The 21520-nt window shown below is 41.2% G+C and overlaps 1 protein-coding gene across 8 annotated transcripts in view; it reads left to right on the top strand.

Annotated features, from left to right (window-relative positions):
* LOC137334765 (ELKS/Rab6-interacting/CAST family member 1-like) overlaps nt 1-21520 on the top strand; it is a 1087823-nt gene that overhangs the window by 110086 nt on the left and 956217 nt on the right. For 5 of the 8 annotated variants that reach the window (XM_067999703.1, XM_067999702.1, XM_067999701.1 and 2 more), the window contains exons 6-7: nt 2833-2925; nt 5376-5543. In XM_067999703.1, coding sequence (XP_067855804.1) covers nt 2833-2925; nt 5376-5543 — 261 coding nt within the window. The remainder of the gene's footprint in view (nt 1-2832; nt 2926-5375; nt 5544-21520) is intronic. The other 3 variants (XM_067999707.1, XM_067999706.1, XM_067999704.1) reach the window with 1 other exon arrangement.

The raw sequence follows: 21520 nt of genomic DNA, 5'->3' as shown, positions 1-21520 counted from the left end.
GTTAATTTTAAGAGGCTGTAGGTTTATTTGGTCACAGGAGCAGAACCCTGAAGATACAGAAATAATTTCTTGATATTTTTGGTTATGAGCAATGGAAAGGCAAATCATTTACTTACTGAAAAGAATTGCTGAATTTATTCCTTCCTGTTAAGCACTTGGCCTCTGCTCATCTCTTTCCAAAGTCTCTTCTTAGCTGAGGGACTTCCCAGCAAGAGGCAGAGACAACTATCCAACTTATGTTGTGCATCATTTTCAAATGTGCTTTGAACAAAAATCAAATACATTTTCATGTGGAGTTTGAAAAATGAGGCCTGTAGTAAACTCACCTAGAGGACAAATGAGGAAACTGAGAGGTTCTTATTTTTTAAATTCATTCTCAGGATATAGGCATCAATAGCAAGGCCAGCATTTATTGCTCATCCCTAGTTGCTGTTGAAAAGATGGTGGTGAGCTGCCGCCTTGAACCGCTGCAGTCCATGTGATGAAGGTACTCCTACAGTACTGTTAGGTAGGGAGATTCAAGATTTTGACCCAGCGACGAATGATTGTGCATAACTGATTTATTAAGAATACTTCAACTGAAGCAACTTAGCAGTTGTCATGTGAATAGACCAGGGTTTGCCTTGATTTTAAGGAAGTTTGTTTAGAAGAAACAAATAAGGGCTTATTTGATTGGGTGTAATATATTCGCATGGGTAGAGGATTGGTTAACAGACAGAAAACAGTAGGAATAAACGAGTCATTTTCAGGTTAGCAGACTGTAACTAGTGGGGTGCCGCAAGGATCAATGCTTGGGCCTCAGCTATTTACAATCTATGTTAATGACTTAGATGAAGGGACAGGGTATAATGTATCCAAATTTGTTGACTATACAAAACCAGATGGGAAAGTAAGCTGTGAGGAGGACAGATATAGACAAATTAAGTGAGTGGGCAAGAAGGTGGCAGATGGAGTATAATGTGGGGAAATGTGAGGTTATTTACTTTGGTAGGAAGGATAGAAAAACAGAATATTTTTTAAGTGGTGAGAAACTATTAAATGTTGGTGTTCAGAGAGATTTGGGTGTCCTTGTCCATGAAACGCAAAGTTAAACATGCAGGTTTAGCAAGCAATTAGGAAAGCAAATGGTAATTTGGCCTTTTATTGCAAGGGGGTTGGAGTACAAGAGTAAGGAAATCTTGCTACAATTGTAGAGGGTTTTGGGGAGACCTCACCTGAAGTATTGTGTACAGTTTTTGTCTCCTTTCCTAAGGAAGTATATACTTGTTTTAGAGGCAGTGCAATGGAGGTTCACCAGATTGAATCCTGGGATGAGAGGGTTGTCATATGAGGAGAAATTGAGTAGGATGGGCTTATACTGTCTGGAGTTTAGAAGAATGAGAGCTGATCGAATTGAAACATGTAAGATTCTGAGGGGGCTTGACAAGGTGGATGCTGAGAGGCTGTTTCCTCTGGCTGGATAGTCGAGAACTTGGGGGCATGGTCTCAGGATAAGGGGTCGGCCATTTAGGACTGAGATGAGGAGGAATTTCTTGACTCAGTGTGGTGAATCTTTGGAATTCTCTACCCCAGATGGCTGTGGATGCTGAGTCGCTGAGTATATTCAAGGCTGAGATGATAGATTTTTGGACTGTAAGGGAATGAAGGGATATGGGGATCGGGTGAGAAAGTGGATTTGAGGTCCAAGATCAACCATGACCTTATGGAATGACTGGTGGTGCAGGCTCAGGGGACCTTATGGCCTACACTTTCTATTTCTTATGTTCTTGCATTTACAGCGTTTTACTTCGCTTCTGCAACAGTTTCTTAGAGGATCTAGCAATTGCTTGAGTAAACAAACATTATATTCTTAGTCCTTTGACCAGCTGACTCTCTTAAAGTGGAAATGTTAGTCAGCATTTCACTGCACTTAGTATCACATCAGTCATGGCCTAAAATCTAAAACTCTTCTTGCACTATCTGGCCTCTGTTAGTTTTAATTTTTTTCAGGTTTTTTTCACCCTCCTCTCCTGAAGTCATGCTCAGGTACAGTTCCTTGGGTGAGACAATAAAGCTCAACCAGATCCAGGTAGCTATTCATGTCTCGCCTATCCAGGGAGCACTGCCAGACAACTTGACCATGGAGAGAATTACAGGCAGGTCTTTGGTCTTCATGACTTGATTGCACATCTCCTGTGTCCGCTGAACCATCGGTGAGGTCTCTGCTTTATATCATCAAGCACAGATGATTGTAATCTACAAATGTTTATTAATGTTAAACAGTGGAAACTCTTCTGTCATAAGGTAAGTTTAATGTTTTGGAGCTACTTGTGGTTTATATTTGCTTGTGAGTTGAATAAACTATAGAGAACTTTCTGCTACAAAGTTAGCTATCAGTTGCAGCTTCAGGTCCTGTCTGTATATATTTGCTGTCATTACTGTAATGACATGTAGAATTGTGGGCATCATGTTCTGTGAAAGAAATCCAAGTTCAAGACCGTTTTCTTTACAGGAAGAATCTCTAACTTTTTTGTTTGTCAATTTTCATTTTACTCAAAATTAATTCATCAAATTGAAGGATATCATTCTAGTTCTGTTGTTAAAAGCTAATTGCAAGTGGCACAATATATGGAACATAGAGCACCAAAATAATCTCTGTTTTATACTGAAGTTCTGTTTTTGTTGTAATGCTATTTTTTAAACCTCCAAACCAAATGAGTATGTTTGTAGATATTCATATTTGGATTTCTGTACTTATACAGAATCTATTAGCCAAAAGTGATGAGACAACTTTGGGGTTTGCAGGATCTGAGTAATATGTGATGAGCAATAATGGTAACAATGTTCTGACAGGTAAAACAACTGAAAGAAGAGCTAAATTCCAAAGAGATCCAGGCTGAAGAGCTAAGAAAGAAAGTGGCTGTTCTCCAGCTCGAGGTTTCTGCCGTAAGAGTTGAAATTTGTCGTGCGCCTGATACTGCAAATGCAGTTTGCTTTTATTTCCTTCTGGCAGTGCTAGGTTCTACATAAATTCATTCCTCTCCTTTTAGCTTGCTCTTTGTAGAATCATTTTTGTGATGCATTTGTTTCTTCCCCCTGCAACCCCCCCACCCCCCCCCCCCCACCCCACCACTCTTCGGCTTGGTGCGTAATCTTTCATTTGGCTTTGCACCCCAGTGAAATTGTGACAGGACCACCCCAAGAGGGCATTTTAAAAAAATCATTTTCGGAGCTCTCGATCAAAAGCATGATTCAAGAAACTAGTTTGTTTAATGTGTCGACTGGTCACAATAGCATTTGTCCTGAATCTGAATTTATGTCTTTGTTAGCCTGTGTGTACTAATTCAGAGGAGACTCCCAAGTCTACACTGCTCAACATGCCTGTTCAAAAATTGCAGCCCTTTTTAAAATTGTTGATTAAGCTTTGTAATAATTGAAATCAAGGTTTGAAGGTACAATTGTAATTTTACTTAGCCCTAGCCATCAGCGTTTTAAAATTTTCAACATTCAAAATTGAAGTAATTTTGCATGTATAGATTTTCGCAAGTATTTAATTTATGCCAATAGTAAAATTATGATTGGAGGTTTTTCTCTTGCCAATTTTCTCCTGTGTTCTGAATATTTAGAATAGGGTTCCACTTGGGTATCTTGCCCAAGAGGACTTTATTAATGTGCGAGACTTCACTATCAGAGTTGACAGTGTATTTGACTGCGGGGACGTTGCAGCCAAGCCTCATCTGCCCTTATCTGATGTTCACATTTTCAGCAGGGGTTGCTGGATAGTGATCAGGATTGGTGAATGTTGTCTACTTTTCCCCTCCCCAGCCCAAGGGCTCTGACTACAATTGCGGTACCCATACTGTAATCACAGTTGAAAAGCTCATGCAACGTGGACTGGGCCTCAAACTTAGATCATATCTGATCTGTGTGGCTCAGCTTATCTTTGGATAAACTCACTGTCAGAGCTTGTTGGTTGGAGATTTCTGTATTAAAGGAAATTAATAAATTGGAAGGTGTACAAGGAACGGATTTTCTGTTGTGTAGTTTGCTTTTAAGCATTGTAGAATAATATATTTCGTAAATAATTATCCAATAATTGAGTAGACTTCCTTTGTCAAGTTGATCACATTATTTGTCTTATGAATAGAGTAACCACACACAGTTTCTCTTGTAAACCTACCCTTTTGCATGGTTTCATAGTTTCTGAAGGTAATATTATGCTCAAGCTAAAGTTTTAATGTTGTCACTCCTAAGTTATTCCACTCCTTTGTCATCAAGACCACACACCAACTGTTAACAAGTGGATGGGCAGGCAAACTTGTTCATGTGCTTCTGGCAGTACTGCTCTTGAGGTGTGCAAGAGTGGTATGGTGACCGTTGTCCCTCATGTTTCCACTCCGTCTGATATCAGTCTGTGCTTCCTCATGATGACATAACTATCATAACTTTGTTAGCACTGACTATTTTAGGGTCTAAGTTGAAAAATTCTGTGGTGTGTAGGCATCTGCATGGTGGTGTGGGTTAGTACTTTCGTGTATGGTGAAACCACACTACACTGTCTCAAAATTGATTTGAAGTTGGAATAATTAAATTGGCAAATTTCACACTGCTCGATTGAAGTCAATAGTCTAAGCCCATATGGAGAGTTTTTTCTGCACTTTTATTTTACAAAAATATAAACTTTGTAATCTGCAAGTGCTTTACATTTGCCAGCTACTCATTTTTGCACACTGCTGCTTGCACATGGCATTAGCAAGAAATTTGGCGCTTTAATTTTTTGAAAAAATTAGAACATTTGATCTACTTCATGTAGACTTGCATCGGAGTTTCTGGTGGTCAAAAGAAAATCAAGCAATTTGAAATACAATAGTGAAATTCTCAGGTGTTACAAGCAGCAGCAAAAGATTTCATTTCAGGTCCCCAATTGTTAATTGATTTGCAATAATCTTTTTTAATCTTTTGACACATTTGATCAACTCTGACTTCGTTATCTTGCAGTTTGGCACTTGTGAAGGACAGTTTTGCAGTGGGGTTAATCGGTAATATTATTACTCTTTTCTCGGAGATTTTTTGGAATTCAATGAAAATCTGATCAACATTTTCCATGAAGTATATATAGCTGGGGCCCACTAAATATTTGGTCAAACTCTTGTTAAGGTCTACTTTGCAGATAAGTTCTAGATTTTGTTAAAAAGCACTTTCAAAAATTCATATTTTCAATCAGAAAATTTGAATTGATTTTATCAGAACAAAGCTACATCCATGCTTGTAATGCTGAAGTTTGATGGAACAGACTTTTTTAAAAAAACTCTCTCAGTAGGTTAAAGTAGCTTGAAAATGATGTCAACAACTGGCCTTGTAGTTTTTACACTGAGTCTGTGCTTTGTATTTCCCAGATTGATCAAGTAAAACAGGAGCTTTCCAGAAAAGAGACGGACCTTCTTGCCTTGCAGACAAAGCTTGATACGCTGACAAACCAATTTTCGGACAGCAAACAACATGTGGAAGTGCTCAAAGAATTGCTCACAGCAAAGGAACAGAGAGCTGCCATACTGCAGACAGAGGTAAAGTTACATAACAGTAAATTATCTGCAGTTGCATTGGAGTGAATTTTACATATTTAAAGTGAAACTTGGACAGTTTGGAACAAGAGATATTCTTTGTCCGGGATTTTCTTCAGTTTTGGTTGAACAGGATTACTTGAGGAAATATCTGCAAGCTGTTTTCAACCTTCGTTAGCTGTGTCTGTGTTTATGTAATACATACATCTATGTAAATAAAATTGTCGCGTATAGTGCGCATCACGTGTTAAATGTGTAGTGTGGAATGCTTTTCTGATCGAGTCAGATAATCACTATCTGTTAAGTTAACCATGTTGTGCCAAATATAGATATGAAAAAGCTACCAACCAGGAAAGAGGAACTCATGCAAAACCAACTAGATCAGTCACTCAATTTTTTTTTTCTAAAAGTACAAATTTGGTAGCAGCAACCACATAATTAACCAATCACATTACTTGGTTTATTTTTTCAGACTGGTTTCAGCTGCCAATCCTTGGCATGCCCCTAGCCATTTCCATTCCTCCCTCCTCTTCCCCTTCTTATTTCCCTTCCCTCCCCTCTGTAAATTGTTCTTATCACAAAGTAATATTCCAGTTCATACTCAAATATTTTTTTCAGTGCTAGAATATTACTTGTGACATTGCTCACAGTGACTTAGAGGTGATGGGTGAGCAGGACTGGGTGTGTGCAGGGAATACAATTTTGTATGATCTGAAGTTTACAGAGGGTGGATGATGGGAAGCCAGCCAGTAAAGCACTGGAAGCCAGTAAACTAATGAGGGCGGGGGAGGGTTCAGGTAAGGGTACATTTATAAGTCTAAAGAGAAAAGTCAAGGCTGTAAAGCAGAGTAGCGATTTGGATAAAAACAAGCAGTGTATCAGGAAGGGGAAGAGAATTTAACAAAGGTAATAAGACATCGGTTACTAAGGTCACATCAGGGAAAAATAGTAAGAAGTTAAAATTAAAGGAACTATATCTGAATGCACGAAGCATTCGTAACAAGATAGATTAATTAATTGCATAAATAGAGATAAATGGGTTTGATCTAGTAGCCATTACTGACACGTGGTTGCAGGGTGACCAAGGTTGGGAACTAAATATTCTAGGGTACTTCACTTTTAGAAAAGATAGGCAAAATGGAAAAGGGGGGTGGGGTAGCCCTGATAAAGAATGAGATAAATGCAGTGGCGAGAAAGGATCTTAGCTCAGAAAATCAGGATGTAGAATCTGTATGGATGGAGCTAAGAAATAACATGGGGCAGAAAACACTGGTGGGAGTAGTTTATAGGCCCCCTAACAGTAGTTAGAGTTGGACAGAGTATAAATCAGGAAATTAGAGGAGCGTACAACAAGGGTAATGCAATAATTGCGGGGGACGTTAATCTTCATATGGACTGGGCAAACCAAATTGGCAAAAGTAGTTTGGAGGACGAGTTCATGGCATTCAAAACAGTTTTTCTAGAATAATGTGTCAAGGAACCAAATAGGGAACAGGCTATTTTAGATCTAGTATTGGGTAATGAGACTGGGTTAATTAGTAATCTTATAGTTAAGGAACCTCTGGGGGAGAGTGATCATAATATGATAGAATTTCATATTGAATTTGAGAGTGATGTAGTTAGGTCCAAAACTAGGGTCTTAAATTTAAACAAAGCCAATTACGTAGGTATGAGGGACCAATTGGCGAAGGTAGATTGGGGAATTATATTAAAAGATATGATGGTAGATAAGCAATGGCAGACATTTAAATAAATAATTCATAATTCTCAATGAACATATATTTCCTTGAGGAATAAAAACTCCATGGGAAAAATGATCCAACCTTGGCTAACTAGAGAAGTTAAGGATTGTATTAGATTAAAAGAAGAGGATTACAGTGTTGCCAAGAAGAGTAGTAAGCCTGATGGTTGGGAGGGATTTACAAATCAGCAAAGGATGACCAAGAAATTGATAGAGGGAGAAAATTGATTGAGAGTAAACTAGCAAGAAATATAAAAACAGATAATAAGAGCTTCTACAAGTATGTAAAAAGGCAGAGATTAGCAGAAGTAAATGTGGGTCCCTTAGAGGCAGAGACAGGAGAAATTATAATGGGAATAAGGAAATAGCAGAGACGTTAAACAAATATTTTGTATCTGTCTTCACAGTAGAAGACGTAAAAAAAAACATACTGGAAATAGTGGAGAACCAAGGGTCCAATGAGTGAGGAACTTAAAGCAATTAAGATTAGTGAAGATGAAAGTACTGGAGAAATTAATGGGACTAAAAGCTGACAAATCACCTGGACCTGATGGCCTACATCCTAGGGTTTTTAAAAGAGGTGGCTGCAGAGATAGTGGATACATTGGTTTTGATCTTCCAGACTTCCCTGGATTCCACAACAATCCCCGTGGATTGGAAGGTAGCCAACGTAACCCCGCTATTCAAGAAAGGAGGGAAGAGAGAAAACAGGGAACTGTAGGCCAGTTAGCCTGACACCATTAGTAGGGAAAATGATAGAATCTATTATTGAGGACATAGTAAGAGTCCTTAGAAAATCGTAATATGATTAGGCAGAGTCAACATGGTTTTATGAAAGGCAAATTGTGTTTGACAAATCTATTAGTTTTTTGAGGCTGTAACTGGCAGGGTAGATAAGGGGGAACTAATGGATGTAGTATATTTGGATTTTTAAAAGGCATTTGATAAGTTGCCACACAAGAGGTTGTTACATAAGATTAGGGCTTATGGGATTGGGGGTAATATATTAGCGTGGATTGAGGATTGGTTAATGGACAGAAAGTAGGAATAAATGGGTCATTTTCGGATTGGCAGGTTGTAACTAGTGGTGTGCTGCAAGGATCAGTGCTTGGGCCTCAGCTGTTTGCAATGTATACCAATGGCTTAGAAGAGGGGACCAAGTGTAATATATTCAAATATGCAGACGATACAAAGCTAAGTGGGAAAGTAAGCTGTAAGGAGGATGCAAAGAGGCTGCATAGGGATATGGACAAGTCAAGTGAGTGGGTGCGAAGGTGGCAGATGGAGTATAATATGGGGATATGTAAAATTATCCACTTTGGTAGGAAGAGTAGAAAAGCAGAATATTTTTTTAAAAGGTGAGAGACTAAGAAATGTTGGAAATCAGAGGGATTTATTTGGGTGTCCTTGTACATGAATCTCAAAGCTAACATGCAGGTACAGCAAGCAATTAGGAAGGCTAATGGTATGTTAGCCTTTATTGCAAGGGGGTTGGAGTAGAAGAGTAAGGAGATCTTGCTGCAATATATAGGGCTCTGGTGAAACCACGCCTGGAGTACTCTGTACAGTTTTAGTCTCCTTACTTAAGGAAGGATATACTTGCCTTAGAGGGGGTGCAATGAAGGTTCACTAGATTAATTCCTGGGATGAGAGGGTTGTCCTATGCAGAGAGAATGAGTAGAATGGGCCAATATTCTCTGGAGTTTGGAAGAACGAGAGGTGATCTCATTGAAAAGTATAAAATTCTGAGGGCTTGACGGGGTAGATGCGGAGAGGCTGTTTCCCCTGGCTGGAGAGTCTAGAACTAAGGGTCATAGTTTCAAAATGAGGACTGAGATGAGGAAAAATTTCTTTATTCAGAGGGTTGTGAATCTTTGGAATTCTCCATCCCAGAGGGCTATGGATGCTCACTCATTGAGTTTTTGGACACTAAGGGAATCAAGGCTATGGGCTCAGGGCGGGAAAGTGGAGTTGAGGTAAAAGATCAGCCATGATGGTGAATGGCGAAGCAGGCTTAAGGAGCCGTATGGCCTACTTCTGCTCCTGTTTTTTATGTTCTTATGGAACGGTCAAGTCTGGAGCCGACAAAGGCACGGATGAGGGTTTCAGCAGCAGATGGGCTGAGTTAGAGGCGGAGGCAGACAATGTTAGAGGTGGATGTTGTCTGTCAGAGAGTATATGGGGTTAGAAGCTCAGCTCAGCTCAGGGCTGATTAGAATCACTGAAGAGACTACACGATAACATCAACAAGTTCCATCCCACCATCAAACTCACCACGGACTACTCCTCAGAATCGGTTTCTTTCTTGGACACACAAATCTCCATCAAAGACGGGCACCTCAGCACCTCACTCTACCGCAAGCCCACGGACAACCTCACGATGCTCCACTTTTCCAGCTTCCACCCTAACCACGTCAAAGAGGCCATCCCCTATGGACAGGCCCTGCGAATACACAGGATCTGCTCAGACGAGGAGGAACGCAATGGACACCTACAGACGCTGAAAGACGCCCTCGTAAGAACGGGATATGACGCTCGACTTGTCGATCGACAGTTCTGACGGGCTACAGCGAAGAATCGCATAGACCTCCTCAGAAGACAAACACGGGACGCAACCAACAGAGTACCTTTCGTCGTTCAGTCCTTCCCCGGAGCGGAGAAACTACGCCATGTTCTCCGCAGCCTTCAACATGTCATCGATGACGACGAACACCTCGCTAAGGCCATCCCCATGCCTCCACTACTCGCCTTCAAACAGCCACCCAACTTCAAACAGACCATCGTTCGCAGCAAATTACCCAGCTTTCAGGAGAACAGCGTCCACGACACCACACAACCCTGCCATGGCAACCTCTGCAAGACATGCCAGATCATCGACACGGATACCACCATCACAGGAGAGGACACCACCCACCAGGTGCATGGTTCATACTCCTGTGACTTGGCCAACGTTGTCTACCTCATACGTTGCAGGAAAGGATGCCCCGGAGCATGGTACCTTGGCAAGACCATGCAGACACTGCGACAACGGATGAACGGACACCGCGCAACAATCGCCAGACAAGAGGGTTCCCTCCCAGTCGGGGAACACTTCAGCAGTCAAGGACATTCAGCCACCGATCTTCGGGTAAGCGTTCTCCAAGGCGGCCTTCGAGACACACGACAACGCAAAATCGTCGAGCAGAAATTGATGGCCAAGTTCCGCACCCATGAGGACGGCCTCAACCGGGATCGTGGGTTCATATCACGCTACACGTAACCCCACCAGCAAGGGGGAAAAAAAAGTTATCTGTTTTTAATATTTTCTCTCTCTCTCTGCCTTTCGGGTCTCTCTCTCTCTCTCTCTCTCTCTCTCTCTCTCTGTGCCTCTCGGGTCTCTCTCTCTCACTGCCTTTTGGGTCTCTCTCTCTCTGTCTGTGTAATTTGACACTGTGTATTCAGCATACTGGGACCTACTGTTTTCCGTGGCTAACCTGTCTGAACACCAACGACACCTTTGATAGGCTGGGACACCATCACACCAAATATGAGATATGCGATCTGAGAACCTTTCACTCACTCACCTGACGAAGGAGATAATCTCTGAAAGCTTGTGATTTTAAAATAAAATTGTTGGAATATAACCTGGTGTTGTAAGACTCCTTACATTTGTCCACCATGGTTATAGTAATAGACATTGTCATTTGATACTTTTGGTTAGGGCTGTTTTGCTGCTGTGATGGGGTGGATGCTGTGATGGGGTGGAAACTGATTGGAGAGATTCAAGCTGAATTTTGGGAGAGATGGGCACAGATTAGGGAGGTGAAAACATATTCAACAGAGAGGAAAGGTTGGAAATGGGGCTGTAATTTGCTCGGATAGTGGGGTCAAGGATGGATTTTCTTTTGAAGAGAAGTGAAGACAGTGGTATTGAAAGGGAGAGGAACAGTGAATGAGGAGAGGGAACAATTTACAATGTCAATTGGCATGGGGGCCAGGAAGGGAAGCTGGGTTGTCAGTTGTTCAGCAGGAATGTTGGTCAAGAGAGTACAAGTCGTGAGTTGTAGATGAGGTGCGCTTAGACTATACATGGGGGTAAATAGGAGAGAAACTATAGAGTAGAGGGCTTGGGCATTGGGTGGAGGGACCCGGAGGGGAAGTTTGGCTTGTTGGGGAAGAGGGAGAAGCAGCAGTGTCAGTTGAACGGATGGCATCCATCTTGGTGACAAAGCCATCCATGAGCTCCTCGAGCTGAGGGTCGAGGGGGTACGAGAGAGGGGTTGAAGGAGATAATTAGTAGTGTAGAAAGTAGGCCAGGGGTTATCTTTGCTCTCTAAGTTGAACCTAGAGTAGTAGGTGATTTTTGCAAAGGAGGGCAAGGCCCATTAGTGCTTGATGTGTTCCAGCCATATCCAGTGATGGATGGCTAAGCCATTTGTGTGTCAGATACGTTCAAATCTGAACCCCTTGGTAATGAGGAGATGACTAATGAGGGAGTTTTTTTTTCCCAAGGGCACAGACAGAACAAGTTGGAAGAGCTTTAGGGTGATGTGGATGGTGAGGGATACAAGGAAATAGTTGGCCTTGTCAGTGATCAAGACCAAGGGAGTAGATGGTGAGGTTGAGGGGGCGGCTATGATTATGGGTAGGAGAGTTTGTGTGGCAGGAGAGATTTAGGGAGGACAGCAAGTTGATTAAGTTAGTGGAGAGAGGGCTAGGAGAGGTGAAATGGAAATTGAAATTAGCGAGGATAAGGATTCACTTAGTACAGAGGCCAAGGGAGAAAATGAGGGGAGGATGTTTTGGGGAGAAACTTGATGTTGGGGGAGCAGTAGCCAATGAAAACTTCAAAGGAGAAGCAGGACAGGTGGGAAAGTATGAAGTACTCTAAGGAGGAGATGCTGCCAGAGGAGCAGGGAGTGAGGGAAGACTAAGGTGTGACTTGGCAATGAGAGCCACATTGCCACTTTGGCAGACTTGAGTGGGGCAGGCCATGAAAATAAAACCAAGTGTTAATGGGAAAGGAGCTGCTACCTGTTAACCAAGTTTCAGTCAAAGCTAGGATGTCAGAGCAATTATCCACAATAAGTTTAGCCTGGCTCACAAGTTCAGGTAATATATTAGAAGTTTTGCATCAGTATGAAAGAACGAAAGACATGTATTTATATAGCGCTTTTCATGACCTCAGAATATCCCAAAGCGCTTTACAGCCATGAAGTACTTCTGAAGTGTAGTCACTGTTGTAATGTAGGAAATGCAACAGCCAGCTTTGCACACAGTAATGTGATGATAACCATTTAATCTGTATTTTAGTGATGGTTGAAGGATAAATATTAGCCAGGACAATAGAGTGTACACATGTGCAAGGTTTTTTTATGTAACTATTATAGATATGTACATGTATATGCACATGCCCATCTCCTGTGAAGTTACACATGGGAAGCAAGACAAAATGTAGTGTTCAGATGAAACTGGGTTAGAGGGCAAAGAATAATTGGACCGGGGGTGTAGATGTAATTCAGTCGCCATTTTAAAATCATGCATTCTGTCATTTTTATATAATACTTCGATTTGATATTATTTATACTATTTATAGTTATCCATGTATACGCCCCCGCAAAGCCCACTCCAAATTTCTCCCCTAGAAATCCCCTCTCGTTTCCTCTGTTAACCTCCTCACTGAATAATTCCTCATCTTTGGTGATTTCAATCTTCATCTAATCTCCCTTTATCATCTCTCCTCTGAATTCAAGGCTCTCCTGTTCCCCGTAAATATCTTTCCCCATATAAAGTCGGTATAAATTGCCCGACTCCTCAACCATAACATCTATTGTGGCTTCTCTACTCCCAAGGTCTTGATCATCTCTGACCACTTCCTTGAAACCCTCACTATCTACATCCCCATACCCCTTCCAAGCAAACTTACCTCTGTGTCCTCTTTTCCCAACCTGGTCATTCCCCCTGGTTTGGCCCCCATCTTCACTCCCTCAAGTTCAGTATGGGGCCAGACTTGAACATTTCTGGCTCATAACTGGTTTAGCCACCAGATCTGGTTGGACTGCATCATACTACAAGGTTCCCTCTGCTCTGCCAAAACCACCCGCTACTTCATGACAATAGGAAATAAAGTTTGTGGGCAGGAAGTGAATGCCATAAGCAAGACTTTTAACAATATAGATGTAACAGTCAGAAAATTCGCAGCAGCATTGTGAATTATTGAGATCACTTGAAGAAAATAATTAGTTTTGTGGTCACCCGGACAAGGAACAAAATAATTCAGAACAGATGAGGAAAAAGTATAAATTAATTCAGCAGGCTTTTATCTCAAGGAAGTTGGAATACAGAAGTGAGCAAGTGAATGTTCAATAGTACAGAACCTTGGCCAGCCCCTGTCTGGAGTACTGCATTCAGTTTCGGACTCCGAGCCTCAGGAAAGATTTATTGTCCTTGATGGCGGTACAGCGCAAATTCAGTGGAATGAGAGCAGGGGTTTCTCGCATTCTCTTTCCGTCCCGCCTGTGCGTGTGTCATAACTTCATAAAGTCCATAAATTATGAATGAAGTTCAGATTTCATAAAATGCTAATTGCATTCAAAAGAATGCCCGGGTTTAATATTAAGAAATGTTTTGAAATTTATGACTGTTATTTGTGAATTAGTTCAGTAATTAATGGACCAAAAAGAGCAATTGATTTTTCTGAAATTGGGTGTCAGAGTGGAATGGTTTCCTGGTAGGTGGTTACATTGAATATTCATTTTATCACTAAGTTTACTTTATATCAGATTTTATTTTATTGTTCATTTGCACTATACTGCAGTGCAAGTTGCATGCCACTAGAGTGTGCTGTGATACAATTTGTATTTAAATCTTGCACGAGGATACTTGGATTCAAAGGTGCATTCATAATCATTTGGTTTAAATATGGAAGATTGCTACATTTGATCAGCTGGTTAACACCAGAACAGCAACAACAAACTTGCATTTATGTAGCACCTTTAACATAGTAAAACATCCCAAGGTGCTTCACAGGAGCATTATAAAACAGAATTTGACACCAAGCTGCATGAGATATTAGGACAGGTGACTGAAAGGGTAGATATTAAGGAGCATCTTAAAGGAGGGGAGAGGTGGAGAGGTTTAGGGAGGGAATTCCAGAGCTTAGGGCATAGACAGCCCAAGGCACGACCACCAGTGGTGGAGCGATTTAAAATCAGGGGTGCATAAGAGGCAAGAATTGGAGGAGCAGAGACCTCTGTGGGCTGTAGGGCTGGAGGAGGTTACAGAGAGAGTGTGTGGCGAGGCTATGGAGGGATTTGAAAGCAAGGATGAGGCTTTTAAAATTGAGGCGTTCCCGGACCGGCAGCCAATGTAGGTCAGCGATCGCTGGTGATGGGTGAACAGGATTTGGTGCGAGTTAGAATAAAGGCAGCAGAGTTTTGGATGAGCTCAAGTTTATGGAGGGTGGAAGATGGGAGGCCGGCCAGGAGACCATTGGAATAGCCAAGTCTAGTAGTAACAAAGGCATGGATGAGAGTTTCAGTAGCAGATGAGCTGAGGCAGGGGTGGAGACGGGCAATCCTAAGGAGGTGGAAGTAGGCGGTCTTGGTGATGGAGCGGATATGTGGTCGGAAGCTCATCTCAGGGTCAAAGAGGACGCCAAGGTTGTGACCGGTCTGGTTCAGCTTAAGATAGTGGCCAGGGAGAGGGATGGAGTCGGTGGCGGGGACCGAAGACAATGGCTTTGGTCTTCCCAATATTTAGTTGGAGGAAATTTCTGCTCATCCAGTACTGGATGTCAGACTAGCAGTGTGACAAATCGGAGACAGTGGAGGGGTTGAGAGACATGATGGTGATGCAGAGTTGGGTGTTGTCAGCATACATGTGGAACCTGACGTATTTTCGGATGATGTCACCAAGGGGCAGCATGTATATGAGAAATAGGAGGAGGCTAAGGATGGATCCTTGGGGGACTGCAGAGGTAACGGTGCCAGAGCAGGAAGAGAAGCCATTGCAGTGAGCAGCAGCTTGGAGGGTCCTGGTATCGATTCCCTATTGGTGTTCAGTTCGCTGATCTCAGCTGAGATAGCAGTATGGGTGCTGCAGAATTACTGGAGGAACAAAATTAGGGAGGCTAAAATAGTTACGGTCTCCCATTTCTTGTAACTGTCCAGCAAATTCCGCTTGAAAGTATTCATGAGCAGAGGTTGGGTGAGGATAAGATGGAGGTCGGGTGTGATGTCCTATACTGCTAAAATTCACTGTTTAGGCTTATACATGAAGAATGGCTACTAAGGCAAGGCACCAAAGGGTGCACAGTGCTCGTGAAACGGTACCCCAAAAGGAATCAATGCTTTCAGGAGCGAAATGGTGGAAAAAGGGCTTATAATTAACATTTCTTTTTAAAAAGAACAACCAAAAATGGTGGAAAAAATTATTTCTTTTGTTCTTTTGGGGAGACGGAGGATTCTTTATTAGGCAGCATTAGTGTTACTGAATTTGTCAGTGTGAGACCAGTCAATCAGTATATCTGTCGTTGAGGTGATCACTGATGTACTCTTATGTTAACGGCTGTATCTACTGCTGTTAATTCAGCTCCTTCATTCTGTCAAGCTAATTAACTCTTCCCAGCCAGTTCCCTGTAATACCATGAACTCTCATTGTTAAAAGAAAAATATTTTTTTAAATGAACAGTGCTGTCAGAATGTATCTTTTTTTCTTTCTGGTAAATTTTAGCTTTTACATAACCCTCTGCTAATTGTGCTTGTGTTCTTGATTTTAGGGGATTTCATTTGTTATTGCTGAGCCACTTATATTTTTAGCTGTTCGCTACTTGATCTCCTGTGGCATTGCACACTGGGAGGCAAGGCTCAGTATGGTCTTCAGGTGAAATAGGGTTAGTGGATAGAGATATTTGGACCAGGGCACAGAGACATAATTTACAAGTCATACATTCTCTCCTTATACTTCCATTATAAATTTCTGTGTCCACATTTATAATGGAAAGTGCTTGTGTCAGCTTATCATGGTATAAATACACCCTCTAGCCAATGATGGCACTGCACCATTATCACTGGCAGCAGGGTGTAATTAGTGTGACAAGTTTATATAGGCAGTTTCCACTAGAAATGTGACTATAAGAATTTATAATGAAAACATTGATGGGACTTGACCGCCGACATAAGATTTTTTTTTAATATAGATTTCACTTGATCTTTTACTTTTAATATGTGGCATGTTATTGTCTTTTATAACAGTGAAATAAAAGTCCACATCTCTGCAGTTTGTGTTACATAATATAGTTGGGAACTTGGAACCTAATTTTTATTAAGGTTTTAGAGTGCAGTGTTCACTATTTTCGGTTTGGTTTTTTATCTCTCCCTCATCTGCATTTAATTACTCTGCTTCGCTTTCTACCCAATGTTTATCGCGCTTTGTTTTCTCTATGGGGCACTTCCTCTTCATTTCTACACTTTCGTCCTTTCTGTATGTTCTTGTCCTTTCTCTGTCACTTGGTTCTACATACTATAACTATGGTCAAGAAAGCTGCTCTGAGGTTCGTCCCATTGCTACTTAGTGGCAGCTTGGAGATACACGAGAGGCTCAGATTGATTTGTCTTCTCTCTGTTCAGAGATGCTTAGCTCTCATTGATGGAAAAACTGAAAGGGGAAATATTGTGGAATCTCTGGCACTAACTTGTGTGCCACTAATTAATTATTAGCGCAGAATGTTGGAATTCCCAATGGGTTGCCGTACCTTCACTGTTACGCTAATGCAGTTATCTTTTTTCTGTGGGAAAAAGTTACATAAATTTTGCTTGTTCCTTGTAAATGTCTGACTAAAGAGAACAAAAGTTGGATGGTGTGGGGGGGGGGGAAACCAATGTACGTGACAAGTATCTGCATCAAGTATGTTATGCTGCATAAAGAAGGAAAGAAAAGGAAAAATAGTTTGCATTTGGTATAAGAAACATTACATTAAGAAACTGTATGTGAAGTAGTATAACTGAGCCAGAAGACTTCAGACCCAAGAATGGATGCTCCAGGAGAGAAAATAAATTAGAGGCAAAAAGACAAGGAAAAACAGAATTTTCATTTCCCCATAACATGTGGAGCAACAGCGTCACAAATGAGTAGCAGGTGGGATTATGAAAAGCTTGAATGTTTGCCGATGAATATATCTGAAATGGAGATTGTGATTTTTGGATGGATGAGTGGCATATATTTTGGGATGCAGTACTGGTTCAGTTTGATTTAAATTTATGCAAAAAGGGATGGAACATTAACTTTTCTGCCACTGTGTGCTGAATAGTTCCATCTGATTTAAAAGCATAATTGGGTTGCAGATCATATGACCACAATCCGAAGTCACAGCTGCTGTGAAGAGCGATGTAATGTATGGAAGTTTAAAAATAAAAAAAATTTAGTAAGTTAAATAATTTATTTCCAAAAAATTTCAGCATTTGTGACTGTGTTATGCAACCTTTTTTCTCTCTCACACACACACACACACACACACACACACACACACACACACACACACACACACACACACACACACACACGCGCGCACGCACACGCACACATTTATTGACGGCAGTAAATTAGAAATGAGCAGATAAGAAAAAAAGTGGTTATAAAGCTACTAAATGAGTAATTCTGAGTAACCTGTTAAGAAAGCCGGTCAGTAAAAGGAGAAGGTGAACTAACTGAGTCACTCACTGTGCTTTTTATCCACTTTTTTCAGTTACTGAAATTTCTGATGTCAAAAATAAGGATTTAAACAAAATGAAGATGTACACAGAATTACAGATTTCATGATAAATTAGCCAATTGAATTTTGTTTTGCATCTTTTAGTATATTCATTAAAGTATCGACTTCAAGGCCTCTGCCTGTCTCAGAAGCCTACTTTTCGGCTGAATGTTTTTCCCCAGTACAATTTAGTGGGTTACCAACCATGTGTAGATTCTAAGCAGTTTGCAGAATATCCCAGTGTACATCAATAGATTTTTCTAGGTTGAAGTAGGAGGGTGCCTGCCACCATCCTGTGAGGATTTGTGAATTTATTTGCTTGTTCCAAACAAACGGGATATTCAATTCTCAAAGCCTATTTTAGGCAGTTTCACATTTAAAATATTAACCTTTGCACCTTTCTGATTGTAAACTGCTCAATTGTTATTGTGCGTCTTCTGTTGGAAATATTCAGCACACAGTGGCAGAAAAGTTAATGTTCCATCTCAAAAGCAGAACAAATAGGCCCCTAAATTCTGCAGAGGTTCTCCTGGTTTCCTGCCATAATTGAGGGTGTTTATTTTTAAGAGGCGAGGGTAATCACAGTTGGTTTGAAAGGAATGGAGACAGTACCTGAGGAGAGAAAAACATTTACAATTCAGCAAGCATATGGGCCAGGAAGGGAGTTGGGTGGTCAGAAATTTAGTGGGAATGGGGTCAAAGGAGCAGGAGATGGCTCATGAGCAAAAGGGCATGAGAGAAACTAGAGAAGGAAACAGGATCGAGACTAGGGCGGTGGGAGCCTCGGGGAGATTTGGCATGGTGGGCAAGGTAAAGGGGATGGGGAAAGCAGCAGAGGCAGTTGATCAGGAGGTCTCCATCAAAACCTATTTGGATTGTTTTTCAAAATTATTTGAAGAAAATCTAGAGGCAACAGCTCAAGCTTTATTCAGGTGAAAATTATTGTTTTTAAAAATGTGGTGTGAGGTAGAGAAAAAGCTTGTCAGCTTTACTGATTACATAACTGTTCCAGCTTTTGATTTCCAATAATAAATATTTATTAACTTCAGAGTGTATTAATGTTAGAGGGAAGGAGGCAGGCAGGCAGGCAGTCCTTCCTTATCCTAATCTGACTTTTTTAAAAAAAAGTTGTATTTTGAAAGCAAGCAAATCCTCTGATTTACCTTTATTTACATTGTTGAAAAAGTAAACATTTTAATTACTGATGCCAGAGAGATAGACATTGATTCAGGGGAGGAAGAGAAGGAGTCATTGTCAGGGGGGGTGGTGGTGGTGGTGACTTGATTTTGGAAGGGAGGATGGGGACAGAGAAATATACAAATCTGTCACAAAACCCCATATTTATTATTTGCAGCGATCTCTTGGAAAGTTACAAATCAACACTGCCAGATGTGGGATGCCCTGACCACAACCCCCACGCCTGCCCCGATGCCAGGCCTATGCTCCTCTTCTACACTGATGAATCACCAGGCATCTACCAGTCAGCCAACACCATATTCCACCTCCATTCCCCCTTCTCAGTTCTGCCAATTCCCAAATTCCTCCCTTCAGTGATTTCAGACTAAAGGATCCCCTATGCTGCCAAGTCCCAGAAACCTTGCCACACTGCTGCCCAACTTCAGGGCCCCCACCCCAGTTTTGCCAAAGCCCAGAATTATGCCCCGCTGCTACCATAACAGGTGAAGTATCTGAGGTGCAAAATGCATGGGGATTCATGAGTTGTAAATGAATGGATTTCAAAGCTTGGTATTATATACAATTAAAATGGAGTACTCCAAGCACTTGGAAGGCAAAAAAATGATAAGGGATGAAATTCCACAATAGTTTCCATCGACAAGGAATCACTTTGGGGGGCCCTGTGTATAACTGAGGAGAAAAATGTACTCTTCTCCCACCCCAAGATTTTTTTCTCTTTGTATGAAATATAACGATCCATTCTCTCTTTTTCTTCCTTACTCGTGTTTACAGCTGTAGTTTGTATTAAAGTCCAACAACATCATTCTTACTCTCTGGGTGGGCCAGTGCTTCTGCCAGTAGCTGCTGAATAATGCTAGCCACTCACATTCACAAAGTTATTGTCCTGAGTCCAAAGAAGCTGTTTCCTCAAGTTCCTTAGCTGAAATTAATGGTTGAGTGACGAAAAAAATACCAGGGAAATATTTTCATTTTCTTAAACTTTTTCAAATGGCATTTTTTTAGGCCTGAGGTTTGTTTATTCCTCTTGACCAAATGAACACTATATATAATTGGAATCTCTATCAGGACATTGTTTAGCTGAGCATCCTTTGTGGCATGTATTTTTCAGAAAAATGTATGTGTAAAATATTGTTAAAATACTTTTTGGTGAATTTATGCTCATTAAGGTGGGGAGATATCCGTGGTGGGAAATGGAATGAGTTTTCACTTTTGCATCTCATGTTCGCATCAATTATTCCTTTAGGTACAGTACAAGTTAGATGCAGAGTAAAGCTCTTTTCACTTAGTCCCAAGGATGCACCTTAACCTCCTTTTGGTGGCGATTCCATAACTGAGTTCAAGTCCTGGTGGTGCCATCTCATTTGAACTGTGTGGTGTGTTTGGAACAATGGGACAACTGTACGTGCACAAGATTTGCCTCTTTGGGAAATGTTATTGGACCTAAACTCTCCATGCACTGTTTCTTCCGAATTATATACCCAAAGCCTTAAACATCAATACCTCCGAAGTCTCGTTGGTGACAATCATAGAATCATAGAAGTTTACAACATGGAAACAGGCCCTTCGGCCCAACATGTCCATATCGCCCAGTTTATACCACTAAGCTAGTCCCAATTGCCTGCACTTGGCCCATATCCCTCTATACCCATCTTACCCATGTAACTGTCCAAATGCTTTTTAAAAGACAAAATTGTACCCGCCTCTACTACTGCCTCTGGCATCTCGTTCCAGACACTCACCACCCTTTGAGTGAAAAAATTGCCCCTCTGGACCCTTTTGTATCTCTCCCCTCTCACCTTAAATCTATGCCCCCTCGTTATAGACTCCCCTACCTTTGGGAAAAGATTTTGACTAATAGAATCATGGAAGTTTACAAGACCACCTCTGATAACTTTCCCCAGCCTTATATAACTTTATCCTTTATCCTTGGGGAAGAAAACCATCCCAGTTCATGCATTGGAATCTGCTGATTCTCTCAACTTCCTGTCCTCTGGAACTCCTGTACTCACATCTGCCACAAAATTCTTAGTTCTTAACCTGCTCAACAGCTGACTTGACTCTGCTTTCATTACTTCAGTTCCTGCCATATCTCTTATACTGTCCCACCCTCGCCATACATTCCGGTTAGCATCTAACTTCATGATCTCTAATCTGAGGACTCCAGGCTTTAATGCACATTGTGCATGACTGGCCTTGTATCTACCTCTAGCTCAACCATCTCAAACAATATTGCCTCTCCCTCTCTATTGACAATAATACTTAAGAAAAGTGAGTGGATTCTTCTTAATATCTCATTAGCTCACAGATTTCATG

Source organism: Heptranchias perlo, chromosome 18 (genome assembly GCF_035084215.1).
Source record: "Heptranchias perlo isolate sHepPer1 chromosome 18, sHepPer1.hap1, whole genome shotgun sequence".
In the NCBI taxonomy this organism is placed as follows: Eukaryota; Metazoa; Chordata; class Chondrichthyes; order Hexanchiformes; family Hexanchidae; genus Heptranchias; species Heptranchias perlo.
The sequence above is the reverse complement of the archived record's forward strand: the minus strand, read 5'-3'. Positions and strand labels throughout refer to the sequence as shown.